This window comes from Falco rusticolus, chromosome 8 (assembly GCF_015220075.1).
Source record: "Falco rusticolus isolate bFalRus1 chromosome 8, bFalRus1.pri, whole genome shotgun sequence".
Lineage (NCBI taxonomy): Eukaryota > Metazoa > Chordata > Aves > Falconiformes > Falconidae > Falco > Falco rusticolus.
The window spans coordinates 5,118,068-5,132,565 of NC_051194.1; the positions used below are offsets into that span (position 1 = coordinate 5,118,068).

Here is a 14,498-nt window from a genome sequence, read left to right on the forward strand (position 1 = left end):
AGAGGTGAATTTAACCATTTCTTTCCAAGCTAGGCTGTCCCTTGATAAGGTTAAGGCAATTCACGATTCCAAGGGTCTAAATCACACGCCCAAACTAACACAAGACCTAGAACTCAGCAGTTCACTTCAGCTACAAAAAGAAAAGCTGTGCTTCAAGGGAAGTTCAAGGATGACTGTCCAACATGGTTTTAAAGTGCAAAGGTAAAGTAAAAAATTTCAAGCCCTGTGAGCTGAAATAAAACAAACCACCTGAAGCTGTCTGCCCCCAAGAACTGGTACTTGCAGCATTTTACAAATACTTCTCTGAAATGACTTGCACTTTCAACAACGTATCAGCGATACTGATTCACAGCAGCAGCTAACAAGCTTTTTGAGATTAAAAAAATTACAATACAATTGCAAATAGCAAGTTACTTGGAACCTGTTTATAAAAGCTAAGCCAAAGAGAACCAGTTTCACTGTAAAAGCCGTAACTTATAGCAATCAAGAGGAAACTCGGCTCTTGGTTAAAATCCTGATGATAGCAAAAGGTTGTCCTGCTTATTTAAGCTCACATAGGTAACTAAGTTGATGCTAGTTTTACTTCTAACAGCAACAAGACAACTAATTTCAACTACAATCAGTGTCAGGTTAGATTGACATCAAAGACTGACAGTATCTTGAAGTTTCATGCAAAATCCTTCAACCCAGAGGCACAAAGTCCTAGACATCGAACTTTCCACTGGAATCAGTGGGAATTATATGCCTGGTCTCTTGCATATCTGGAGCAAAGCAAAAACCAGCTTTTAAGGTACAGTCTCACAAAGCATCAGCATTAAAGACTAAGTGCTTAGAAAGCTGAAGTCAAAGTAACTTTGTACTTTTTAAATCCATGCCCCATATCATACATACTCTCACTCAAGCATATAAGGAATTCAATTCTTTATTTGATATCCATAAACGTTGCTATTCTATTTTTCTATGCAGGAAGGCAGTTTTCCCCTAAAACATTATGCTTTTTAATAAACAACAAACTTTAATTCTATTGCGTGAAAGGGCTACAAATATACATTTGTTAATCAAGCAGACTACACAGATATTTTTGCTTTACAACTGGCACCTATGTTACTGGTACACTTAGCTGGCTCATTTATCATAGCACTTTGCCCATGTAGTTTAGATTATCACTTTTTGAAATACGGGCAATTGCAATTATTTAAAAAATAAAAATAAAAGAATACGTGCTGAGGCAGGTACTGCAAATCCATTCCTTTTTTCCAGTCAATACTCATGGAGCCCATCTTTATTCACATGCAGATGTCATTGCATTCTACACCAGTCATCTAGCGGCATAAAATAACTTTCACAAGTCTAGTACAATTGTTAGCAAACCAATTTTACTCCTGCTGTAATGAAGCCTGCAGCAAGGGGGCTGCCATCCTGTCGGTAGATGGTGCTGCAAGAGATTCTCGGGAACTTTAAAGAACGACAATAGTTCAGAGTGAAAAAGTCTTGTTAACCCGGTACTGTGAAAACAAGTATGCGTTTAATAAAAGGGATAAATGTCGACCCTTTCCTGGAAGGAATCATACACAGACAAACCGATAAGAGGACTTGAAACTAAGCAATTGGAAATTCTGAACATTTTATATGAATGAAGCACATGCTTAACACAAACTATTTCTTCAAAACTACACAGTACATACGTTGATGAAAAAGTCCTATAGAAAAAATTGACCAACCATGTCAGCACGTCAAACTGCCTAGTACAAGATGGTGGATGTACACAAACTGCATGAGTGAGAACGAGTATTTAAAAGAAAAAACAAACATCAGACCACATCCACAGATTAGTACTTCAAAAATTTTTCTGTCGAGTGTTCGAAATCCAATAAATCCACTGGGGGGTAGCAAAAAAGTCAGTTAGGACCTTTACTGGCAATAAAATACTTACTTTAAGTACATAGATTTTAAAGCAGAGCAACACTTGCTTCAAACCTAGAAAAGTCTTAAAACCGTACGGAATGGATCCTAGGAAAAAAAATTAGACATGTAAAGGTCAATGAACACAATGATTTATTTAAAAAATAAAAAACGTAAAAACGATTTTTTCCTCCTTTACAGAAATGTTAATTCAGTCATGGGATCCAAGTAGATTTTGTAGAAAAAATGTAGTAGCCAGGTATCGAGTCCTTACAACAAAGGAAATCCCCCCATAACCCTCCCCAGTTTTTACTCCAGATCAGCAAGACACTTCCCACCCCATACCCCCAAAAAACAAATTAAAACAAGACATTTTTTCGTTGCTAGTATAAAAACGACCAAGGTCCAAGTAATAATAAAAAAATAGAGTCCATCAATGACTGTAACACAAAGTATGTGTGTGTGGGGCCCAGTCCATCTTCAGAGAGAACGAAGTGGCACAGGCAGCAGAGGCGACCCCCAGGGGGTATTTAGGAGCTGCTCCCACAGCAGGGAGGCATTTAAAAGGAGCTGCCCTTCGGCGAATGAGGGGAGAAACCATTTAGAAGCTGCCCCGTATCAAAGGGAGGGCTCTCCACGCCACCCCCGATGGGTATGGGCGCTCCAGCTCAGAAAGAGCCGCCCCCATAGCCTCCCCCACCATAGCCTCCTCTGTACGGTCCACTGTTACTGCGGCCCCCCCAGTTGCCGCCCCCTCCTCCACCTCCTCCGCCGCTCTTCATGGGGCCGTAGGAGGACTGGTGCTGGCTGTAGCTGCCGAACCCGCCGTACCCGTTGCCGTAGTCGCCGCCTCCCCCTCCGCCTCCGTAGGAGCCGCTGCCATAGGAGCCGTAGCCGCCGCCGCCGCCGCCTCCTCCACCGTAGCCGCCGTAGCTATTGTAACCGCCGCCGCCTTTGGAAAGGCCGTTGTGATCCCGGTTGCCGGATCCGCCGCCGCCCCGACCCCTTCCTCCTCCTCTGCCTCCCCGGGAGGGCCTGGAGGAGCCGCCGCCACCCCCGCCCGACTGGATGTCCTCCTTGGGCACGGCCTTCTTGACCTCCACGCGGTGGCCCTGGATCGGGTGGAACTTGACCACGGCCGCCTTGTCGGCGGCGTCGTGGTTTTGGAAATAGACGAAGCCAAAGCCGCGCTTCTTCCCGCTCTGTTTGTCGGCGATGATCTCGGCCTTCTCCACGGGGCCGAACTGGCTGAAATGCTGCACCAGGTCCCCTTCGCCCACGTCCCCTTTGAGGCCGCCCACAAAGAGCTTCTTCACCTTAGCGTGGGCCCCCGGTTTGGCCGAGTCCTCCCGGGACACGGCCCGCTTCAGCTCCACCGCGTTGCCGTCCACGGCGTGGGGGGAGGCGGCCATGGCGGCGTCGGCCTCCTCCACCGCCGAGTAGGTGACGAAACCGAAGCAGCGGGAGCGCTTGGTCTGCGGGTTGAGCACCACCACGCAGTCGGTGAGGGTGCCGTAGGCCGCGAAGTGCTCCCGCAGCCCGGCCTCCGTCGTCTGCACGTTCAGGCCGCCGATGAACAGCTTGCATAGCTGCGAGTTCTCCATGCTGCCGCCGGTGCCGGAGCTGCGCCTGGGCCTGGCGCCGAGACTCCTCCTCCTGTTGGGGGGCAGCTCTGACGGTTTTTTCCCCCCCTTCTCCGTCTTGCCGCTTCTTCCCCCTCGCTGGCTGCGAACAGCGCGACCTCACGGCTGCGGCAGCCGCCGGCAATGGTCCCCTCGGCCTGGCCCAACGCCTTCGCTTCGCCTCACCTGACCCGCAGAAGAGACGGGGCGTCCCGGCTGCCGCCGCTCCCGCAGAAAGGGGGGTGGGGGTGGGGGAAAACACAGGCACGCACAAAATGGCGGCTGCTACTTCTCAAGAGCTCGGCCGGCGACTGGTGCCCACACAAAGGGGACGCTGGGAGCCCCGCCCGCCCGGCCGCCGCCGCGCACGCCCCCCGCGCCCGCGCAGCCAATGAGAGCTCGCCGCTGGAGCCGCCCGCGACTCACCTTTAGGGGCGGGGCTCCGGCCGCGATCGACGAGCGCGACGACTAACCAGAGGGCGCGACCTCCGCCGCGCGCCGGAGCGAGGCCCGGGGTTGGCCGCTGACAGACGCGGCGGGCGGCCAATAGCGTCGCGCTGTAGCGGCCGGCGTCGCGAAGTCTCTTCTGCGCGCGCCGAGCGGAGGGGCGGGGCCACCGCCGGCCCGGGCAGCGCCAATGCGTCAAGCCCGCGGACGCGAGCCAATGGGCCGCCTCCGGGCTGGCCGCGCGCCTTCTGCCGGCGGCCCCGCCCCGCGGGCGGGCGCAGCGGGCGAGGGTCGGTGGGCGGCTCGCGCGGGAGGGTTTGAAAGGGTGACCGTTAGGGGCGCGCGGCCGCGGCGCCTCCCTCGGCCTGCGGGGCGCGGGCGGGGCCGGGGCCGATGGACGGCCGGCGCCGATGGACGGCCGGCGCGGGGCCGATGGACGGCCGGCAGGACTCTCGTTGCCATCTGGCTGCCTTCCGTTCTCGCCTCGGCCAGCCCAGCCCTGCGCCCTCGCCTCCCCGGCGGGCCGGCCGCCCCCAGCCCCGCGGGCAGGGCAGGGCAGTGCTGGCGGGCAGCGGCTCCCTGCTCCGGGGGTTGGAGCCGTGCCGGGTTGTCCCGTTCCCGCCTGCCCCGCCGTCCCGTCCCACCCCCCCCAGCGTTAGCTGGCTCTTCTCCCCTCGTTCGCATCCGTTTTCGCCTTTCCAGCACGCTCCCAGCTACCAAACCTGCTCACTCAAGAAGCTTCCTTCTCGCTTCTCCTGCTGCTGTTGCCTCCCCTGCTTCCCAGACTTTTTCCAGCCCTCTCACTGCCTTCTGTTCTCACCCCTAAATCTCTCCTTAGCGCTGAAAAGGCGGTATTTTCGTAGAGAAATAACTAGAGCTGCTCAAGGGTGTGCAAACCTTTTTCTTTTTGGAGCTCCAAACGATTTTTGTGGTGAGATTTTCTTTCCCTGAAGGTGACAAGGTGACTTGCCATTTTACTAGTCACGCTAGCACCTGCACCGCACAGTTTCTGAAACTCATGTTAACTTAGTCTTCCTCACAGATAACTACCTAATCTGTTTCTAAAACCTTCAAGTGAAGGCAGTTTCACAACCTTTTCAGGTGGCTTCTTCCTTTGTTCATTACTTCCACAATGAGAAAAGTTTCTCCTTAGACATTGAGACAGTCTTTGAAAGAATAACCATATAATCAAATATATTAAAGTGAGCACAAACCTCAAGAACTCATGAAGCACTAAAGCATCCATACATAGAGCACCCCACCCACTCTCCCTCTTTATTGAGTACATCTATATGCTAATACGCTGTGGGGTCTACTCACGATAAGACTTTCTCCTCGGTTCGGGCACCTCTCCCTCTTTGCTCTGCTCCTTGTTTTCTGTTGCTTTGCTTTTTCAGGTGCTAGATCCTGAAAAGCGGGTCTGTCTTGTCTCATCCATGATGGTAATGCAAAAGAGATGTTTTCCAAAAATTTCAGGACACTGTTCCCGATGAAAAAGGGTCTTATTATCTCTACCAATTAGCAAAGGTTGGGAATATTTCTGACCATTGCAGTATTTGTCAGACACTGCACCTCCAAAGAAAGAGTTTGTCCCGCAAAAAATCTTGACATCACCTATGTAGTACTTGTTTTATATTCCAGTGCTTGGCTTTCAAAAGCCTGTCCGTGTTATTTTATTCTCCACACCATCCAAGAACATTAACACCAAACCTCACAGGCACAAGTCATCTCACCCTCCTGAGTCACAGATGGGAAATCCAGAGTAGTGCACTGGAAATCAGAGGCTTGGGGAACTGGGTTAATACAAAATAACTATCAGACCACCTGGTTTCCAGCAAGATCATGCCCTGGATCCCCTGACAGACACAATATTTGTCCCTTGTTCAGGGAGAAGAGTATAGTCTTCCATCCAACACCCATCTTGGGAGCCTTTATAAAGGTATAAACTGAATATTCCAATCCTCCCGACCTGGTGGGTAGCTTTGTACTAGGCATAGTATCAGGATGTAGTTTCACAGTTGTCGGAACTGATTTGTGCTGGGAATGCTGCACTCCAGCCCTCCAGCCATGTGATCCTGCCTTCTCCCATGTGCCAGCCCTGTCACTTGGGCAAACACACAGCCATCCACTGACGAGAACTGAGACAGCCAAAAATAATTTTACCATGAAAGGGAGCTTATTTTGTAGCCGCCTCAGCTTTCTGGTTTTTGCACAATCCCATGTGTGCTGGCGCTGGCAGGAGGGAGGAAGCAGAGCTGCTACATCCCCCTGATTTAGATCAGCTGCTGTGGAAACACACCCGCGGAGACTCGCAGACACATGTAACATGGACTGTGCCACAAGGTCAGTTAACTACAGCCCCAGATGAAGTCCAGAGGGCTGAACATTTTCAGCATGAATATTCTTCCTTACTCCTCATCAGATGGTGTCAACTCCAGAGTTTAACTGCTGGTAAAATTCTGCCTTCCTTCCTATCAGCAAGCCAAGTTTTCATGCTTTAGTCTCAAACACTATGATTACCATTAACCAGTAGGAATATTACTTGCAATATGGTGATCTCTGTTTTATTAAATTGGATTTTTTTTTCTCTGTTAGAGCCAAGTCTGTTAAGAGTATCTTATTATTATGACAGGAATATTAAATGACCATGTTTGACAACCACTTACAGGGAAAGATGTCACCTGTTTAGATCCATTTATCTCAATGCATGAACAGACACAATCATTTTATCTAACTTTAGAAAAGAGAATGTGCCCATAAAGTCACTCAAATATTTGTGGTTTTAAACTAAGCACATCCTACTTATTAAAAAAAAAGTTTCTTCCCAAAGGCTGTCTGCAAGCTCCACACAATTACAGGAAATACAAAAATATATTTTGCCTACCACTTATTGTAAGAAATGTGTGGCCTTTCCCAAGATAAATTAATATCTGGTTCATGTAGAAAACAACCCATGAGAGTTTTATAGAACCTTAATAATTTACAGCAAAAAGGAAGGAAAATTAAGAGAGGCTAATTCTCAACGGGTAACAAAGAAAACAGAGCACTTGTTTACCGCTCATATTTTCTCCCTGAAAGCAAGACAGACAAGTAGGCCAAGGAAGAGATCAAAGACAGGCGTCACTGCTGCTTTCAGCAGGAGGAGGAGATGAGGGTCTTTAAGATGTGAGCAAATCAGTCAGCAAAATCAGTCACTGACACAACTCAGGTATAGCCCAACAGCTTCCTCTTCATTTGCACTTCTGACTGCTTGATTAATGAAAGGAAAACGCCTTTAAAATACATATACCCGTCTCTTGCAGTTAGAAATGTCTCCTCTGATACTACAGAAAGACCAAACTTCACTTGACCTGGTGCCCTCCTGCCCACTGTCCTTTCCCAGCTGCCACGTAAGTGACCTCGCGTAGTTCATGTATTCGCTCAAAATCACGTTCTCAGAGTCCAGCCCACGCAGGACCAAGCACCCAGCAAACGTACATGTGCCCTGACACGTACCACCAGGCTCCCGTGACGCTGACTTTCCCAGATAGCTGAGCCCCAGTTTCTCCTGCATACCCCACAGACCTTCATACCTCCCAGGCCATCCGAGCCACCACAGACTCCAACCAGACCTCCAGCTCCTCTTGGATTCCTGCCTGGTGAGGCGTCCAGTCACTCGATCAGCGCACCACGTCACTTATATATACATTCCTGTGAACTGCGTGCCTTTATGTGCTCCTGAAACATGCCTTTCCCTCTTGCTAAGTGAGCCATCGCGAACGCGAGATACACAAGCACAGCACCAAAGAACAAGTCTGGCACTGTGCATGGGAGATGTGACAAGTCTGCTAGAACAGACAGCACTCCAACAGCTACAGCAGTTTCTCCACTGTATTTTTAAACTGCTTTTAACTGCATGCAAGTAAATACATAGTATCATCCCACGTATTTAAAAGTTCTTAGGCAAACACCATTACAGAGAAATACATACTGTCCTGCTCCTGACTGGGCAGTCACGGCATTACATTGTTTCAATTCTGATAGCAACCTATAGAATAAAATTCATTGTATAAGTAGCGTCAGTTTCTAACACAAGTAAAAAAGCTGCGCTTGTAATACTACCTAAGGGAAATGTGTTTCTCAGACCAGAGGCACTGGCCAAATAATGCGCTGTGTTAATGTCCTCATGGGATATGTTAGCGATACAGTACCAGAAGGAAGGAAAAACACATTGTTTTCATGCATAAAACATTCATTATTCCAGTAGAAAGCACACTACCTAGAGCCCACAGGAGGGCATCACCGCTTAAGAGATCGTAAAACACAGGCCGGAACAGTCCCTTTCCAGCACCAGGCTTCTTATGCTACCATATATTCTTAGTCAAAGTTGATGAAAAATAAATTAAGGAAGTTTTTACAGCAATTTTTGACACTAAAGAAACACACTTCTGTCATGCTGTTTAATGGGTCCAATCTTCTGAGACAGAAAATGACTATCGAAGTTTTGGAAAAGAGCATCGGGGCAATAGAAGGACACTAGGAAGTCAAAATCAGCTCTAACAAATATTTTGATTATCTAAACCCTCATATAAACACAAAGTCCTAGCCTTTTAATTTGTTTCAGCCTCTAATCTAGATTGTATCGGTGTGTTGGCTTCCATAGTCAACAGGTGTTGCTTCATCTTTTTAAAACAATATAAGCATATCAACCGGATTTTTTATGAGTTTGTTTTGTTAGTATAGTGCAGTCCTCTAGATTTAGGTCTGGTTTTGCCTTTCGGCAGACGGAAAGCATTTTGCAGCCTACAGGATTCCTTCACGTAGACTGTTTGCTCAATTAGTTCTGCATTGACATTATGCTCCTTGAAGACTGGAATGACATCATCCCTGCTATAGACAGATCTAATCCTGATTTTTCTAAATGTGCATAGGTGGAAACAGTTGGGCATAGAGGGCATTCAAACCATAATTTCCCTGATTACTCTGAGATCCTCACACATCCAGGAAAGGTTTTTTAATCCAATCATGTCAAAGAGATATTATTTAGACTTTTGGAAGCCTTGCTCCTACCCAAATCGACACCTCAGGCAGAGGATAATTTTGCAGTTCATAGGAAGATATTTTCGATAAAACATGCAGCAGCAGCACAAACTTCCCCATCCTGGCCCCTTGCTTTAGCTACGAGTGTGAAGAGCTTCTTATAAGAGATACAATTGTCCTCGAGAGAGCTCTTACTTTTTTGGCAAAAGATTTATCTTTCACTCTGTTCTGCTGTTTGTACGCCAATCTGCATAAACATGAAATCTGTGATCTTGCTTTTGTGACAGTCATGAATTAGCACTGGTTTACATTGAAAAAGATTGATAAAAATGCACTGAGAGGAAACTAGGTAAGTCTTCTGCCTACCTGAAGTTTGAACATGACACTCCTCTGGATAAAAATTTCTACCATGTGTAAATTCAGACGGGGAATAAAACACTACACCTCTCTTATTTGCTTAATGCAAAATAAGATTCTACAGATAAAAAGGTAACTACAGAATAACCCACAGGAACTATTTCTTCAGTAAGTAGTATCAATAGTTCAAGCTTGCTGAACAAAATCTTCCCTGAGGCCAATGTAAGGGGAGTGTTCTGAAAGGGAGAAACACGCCTTTGTGAAAGGTGAAGAGGAAAATCATCAGAGAATTGAATTTGCATCCTTTTCTCTGGACCTACATTACCATTTCTCCTTAAATCCTGCCCTCTGTCCTCTTCCCTCGGAAGCTCTGTTTCTTTTTTCCCTCTTTCATCTTTTCGCTATTCTGTCATAACTGATTGTTTCCTTTTTTTCTTTTGCTTAAAAGTTTATGTAAGAGCTGGTCATAATTTGGAGTGATGGGATGAAGGTAAGACAGCAAAATACGGTCGGAAAAATCAAGGTTCTTGTAAGGATCAAAGAATCTAGCAATGCAGTGACAGACGCAAGGGGGTAGATCTTTCACTGTATCTTAGTTGAGGGCAGACCAGGATCGTAAGTTTTGCCAAGGAAAGAGCTGGAGCCAGAAGCAATCTCAGCCATGCTCTGACCTTTTCTCATCTACAAATCTTTCTTTATGCGCTTTTCAGTTAAATTAAGATCTACTTGCTTTTCCCCCCGCTAGCTATTCCTGGGTCCCATCTATTTCTAACTCCACAGAGCCTCTATAGGGTGTTTGTTGTGGTGTTTTTGCATGACTGACATTTAGCTTTATTTGAAAACAGCAGAGGAGTTATGCTATGAAGTTCAGTATATACCTGCCCGAAATTAGCTGTAAGTATCCATGCTATCAAAGAAATTTTAAAATTAGTTGGTGTATACAGGCAAGGCTTTCTAGACACAAAATAGCAATCTAGAATTCATATTTTTAATTCAGAAAAATCAAAACTGTTACTACAGTTTGAAGCATGTAGGAAAATTGAAAAAGACTGAGATTAATGGGAAAAAAACTTCTGATTATTTAAGTATTTCTTAATTAACAATTAGGGCAGTGAAAGATGTGCTGGGATGAGAATCACAGGGTTTGGTGCTCACAATGTCATTATAAAAAGACTGTAGAATGCGGGGGGGGAAAACACAAAAGCAGAGATGCAGATTATCATACTCCCCCAAAATCTGAGAGCTATTGAAATAACTCATTCTATGGCAGAGATCCCTCTTGGAAAAGATCAGCTGAGGAAGCTGTAGAAAGCTACAAAGGACTGAATCAGGGTTTGGAAAGTGAAAACTATTTTAAAATATGAATTAATGCTGTCACACTGTTATTACAGTTGCTCACATATTTAGTTTCTAGTAGGCTGACCCAAAAAACAAAGATGCTAACCTTCCAGCCAGAGAGTATACCAATCTCCATCTCGATTGTATGCCGGCTGAATAAGGTCCAGAAATTAGCTGAAAGTTCATGACATGATATAATTTTAAAAATGGATATGCTGTTATAAGTAACTCATTTAAAGTTAAAGCATATTTTAGAACAGTTGACTTTTCATTCTAGGCGTGACCTAATTGAGAGGTACGGACCAGAATGAAGCATCCAGGATATTGCAAAACTATTCCCCTGAGCTACGCAATACAATGGAGTGAAACCTACATTCCAGGTAGTGAACCCGAGTTACTTTTCCGATAATTTTTTCCAATTAGGAAAAAAACTCTGCATCATGGAGCAGTACTCCAACTTACACATATACATCAGTCCTTCTTGGATTGCCTGGACATGACTCTGAACAACCTGCTCTAGCAGGGGATTGGACTAGGTGATCTCCAGAGGTCTCTTCCAACCCTGACCCGTCCTGTGATTCTTTATCTGCATTATCTTTGGAGAAAAACTTACAGTGCATACTTAGTTGATGTTCAGATGTTGCTAGTTTGGTCAAATTATAACCTATTTGCTGAGATACTGTATTAGGGTGTTGATGTCTCCCTGAAACAGGAAAATGTGAAGGGACCGTGTTTTTCCTCCATCATAGCATATTATCTTACTTTCCTGACATTAACCGGCAGATCTGACACTAACACAAGAGATGTCCAGTTATTCTTGCTTATTTCTCTGTGCCTCTTTGAAGGGCTATAAAAGAATAATACTTATTAGGAAGAAATATTCCAGATCCTTCAGAGATGTTACAGGTCACTGAACCAGCTCTTAGCCAAACTGCTGTTAAAGAACTCTTTCACCTAAGAAGCTGAGAAATCGTATGTCTACATCTCTACTAAATCTTTCTTCCTGAAGAAGGCGGCTGCACCTGGCAGGAACAAGGACTGCTGCACAGCTACATGGGAGAAGCAACTAAGCAAAGCTTAGTGTGGTCACCCATCAGCAAAGATTCCTGCTGGGCAAGGAATCGTGTAAATGCCAAAGCAAAAGGTGAGCTCAAAGGACTTAACATGCTACAGCATTTTTCACCAACGGGCTGTTGCCAGCACAACAGATGTTATTACCCACTTAAAGTTCCAAAACGTGTTTATTGTGGCACCCAATCACTTCCCCTGGTTTTCCACACATGGTCTATATGCCATAGCCCGGGAGCCTTCACTGCGCTCAAGACGAGACTGCACTTCACGGACACGGACACTGTTTAGCTGTGAGCTGGCTGGTTCAGGCGACAGTGCCCCGAGCTTTGTGCTTGTACTAGTTAACTGCTACTTGGTTTAAAACCACCTTGGGAACATCTACACAAGCTGAGGTCATGCCTCTAGCTGCTGTGTAACCAGATGTTTGGAAAAGATGTTCCAATTGATTTCAATATGAATATCATGCCTGGAAAGCTTTTAGGATCAGACTTTTACAGCAAGGATTGTGATGAGGTGATAATCAGTACAATGATTGGCATTCAGTATAGCAAGAATCAGCACACTGATTTTTCTGAGGTTTCTCGTTCATTTGTTTGTTTTGCAAAACGAGACAGAAATCCCTAATAAAACTCTTTGAAAATCATGTCAAAACGCCTACCACTTCCCCCGGTATAGAGTCAACTTTGAACTGCTGAAATCCCACAAAGGCAGAGTTACTAAATTTACACTTGACATTGGCAAGCCAATTGCAGTCTTATTTGCAATATGTTTTAAATGTTTGTTATCAGGCTACATACAAAGTCTGCTTTGCACTACAATTGCAGCTCTGCCTTGCAGTTCGTTATCAGCATCTACTGATAAAGGCTATTTTCCCATCACTTAATATTGAGCAATTTAGAAATAAACACTATCATTTACATAAAGTAAATGCAATTCCGCTATCCATTAACCTTTTTTGCAAACAGACGCTACAGCATTTGGCTGAAAATAGCGTATCTTGATCCCCTCCTACACAGCTATGGGTTCCATTTAGCATACATACCTTTGACATCAGGCATAAACAAACCAAGAGCAGCTAACGCCCACAAGCTTCTGATATCAGATGCCATCTAATTCACAACAAAATGGGTTATGACAAAATTAAATCCACAGAAGGCAGCAGATTGATATGACTATAAAACCGAGGGGACCACTCGTTAAACACTTCAGTCTTTCCAGAGACAGAGGACTTGCATAGAGTGTTATATTAGAAACAGAGGCCTATGTAAATAAGCAACCCAACCTTTGTTTGAAATTTATAAATAGAATCAGAACACCTTTTAATTTTATTCATGTATTTCCTTTATAAACAGGCAATGCATTTTTATGGCTTGTTCTGATGCATATCCAGCACATTGCGTGTTTAGGTCTTGATTAACTTCCTGGGTCACACTACAACTAGAAGCTTTGTTTTTCTAGTATTTTTGACATTATCAAAACCAGCAAGTGCTAGAAATGTTTTAGAAAATCATATTCACATTGCTAGATTGTAGCATTTTCGTTAAAACTCCTAGAATAAAAAGCAATGGGCTAAACTAAAGTGAAGGAAATTTTAGGGGGAGGTGTTAAGGAAGTCTTACTAACAGTAAATTAGGCACTTGAATAGCTAATCTAGGATTACCACAGATGTTTAAAACCAGGTTAGACAAACATATCATGAATAGTTGCAAATATACTAGAAGCAGGAGGTTCATCTGGCTGATCTCAGAGGCTTCCTCCACCTCTATTTTCTACAAATAGAATAGCATGACAACTAACAATTAGTTTCAGATAATTAGTTCTAACCTGTACTTTAGGTACAGCATCAGTCTTGCTCATCTCAAAAATACTACTGCTTTTCAGAATCATTCTCTCTCAAAAAAAAAACCAAACCCAAAAAACCCAGATGCAGTAAAACAGACTCCAATACTCTCAAATATTTTGTCTGCAGGTTTCAACTTCTCTAATTTAACAGGGACTTCTCGTCTAGTTTTCCCGAGTCTGTCCCCATACAGACACATTCTAACTCTGGACCATTTTCTGTTGCTGTTGCTTTTTCTAGTACTGGAGAGCCACAAGATGGTTCAGTGTAAGAGACTGAGATACTGGGGGTTAAGTGGACCCAGGTACAAATTCAAGAGTTTAAACAGCAATGTACCAGATAGCACACCCTAAGAAAAAAACAGTTCCTTTCCTGTCCCATAAACATCCATTCTAAATATTTAACGGGGAAACGTTGAATGGTAATTTTTATAAAGAAGTGACTATAAAAGGTATGGGCTTTTACTGGGAAAACAGTGAAAACAATAAAGTCCCTTTGTAATATGTGCCAGTGTAGTGTGCCATGCTTTGCTTTTCAGGAGTAATTTCGTATCTCTAGAGTATAAGCTAAAATAGTAATTCATAAGGAAAATATGATGATCTTAATTGCAAGAGAGCAAATGATACACTTGATAGGATGTGCATGCCCTTTCTAAGCAGCTTACTGTATTTTCATATCTCTCTCAGTTAAAAAAGCAATAAGCCATCTGCAGATGTTTATGTTCGAAATCCAACATAAGGAAAACATTTGCACTGCAGAACAGATAAGATAATTGAAAATGAAATTGCAAGATAAGGTGTTTGACAGGGTGGAGGGAAGCCGCACCGTGGAGGAAAATCCATCCCCATGACTACTAGCCCTTTCTGCTCCCTGCTCATTGCTGCTCGCCTCTTCGTGGATTC

General features: G+C 44.8%; 1 protein-coding gene across 1 annotated transcript; it reads right to left on the reverse strand.

Annotated features, from left to right (window-relative positions):
• Positions 1 to 906: 906 nt before the first annotated feature.
• Positions 907 to 3,863, reverse strand: HNRNPA0 (heterogeneous nuclear ribonucleoprotein A0). The gene has a single exon (XM_037398308.1). The coding sequence runs from the start codon at positions 3,504 to 3,506 to the stop codon at positions 2,571 to 2,573; it is 936 nt and encodes a 311-aa protein (XP_037254205.1). The 5' UTR covers positions 3,507 to 3,863; the 3' UTR covers positions 907 to 2,570.
• Between the last annotated feature and the right edge of the window lie 10,635 nt (positions 3,864 to 14,498).

Bases quoted from the DNA above. Each gene is read 5' to 3' on its own strand.
- HNRNPA0 (XM_037398308.1), bottom strand. From the start codon at position 3,506: ATGGAGAACTCGCAGCTATGCAAGCTGTTCATCGGCGGCCTGAACGTG.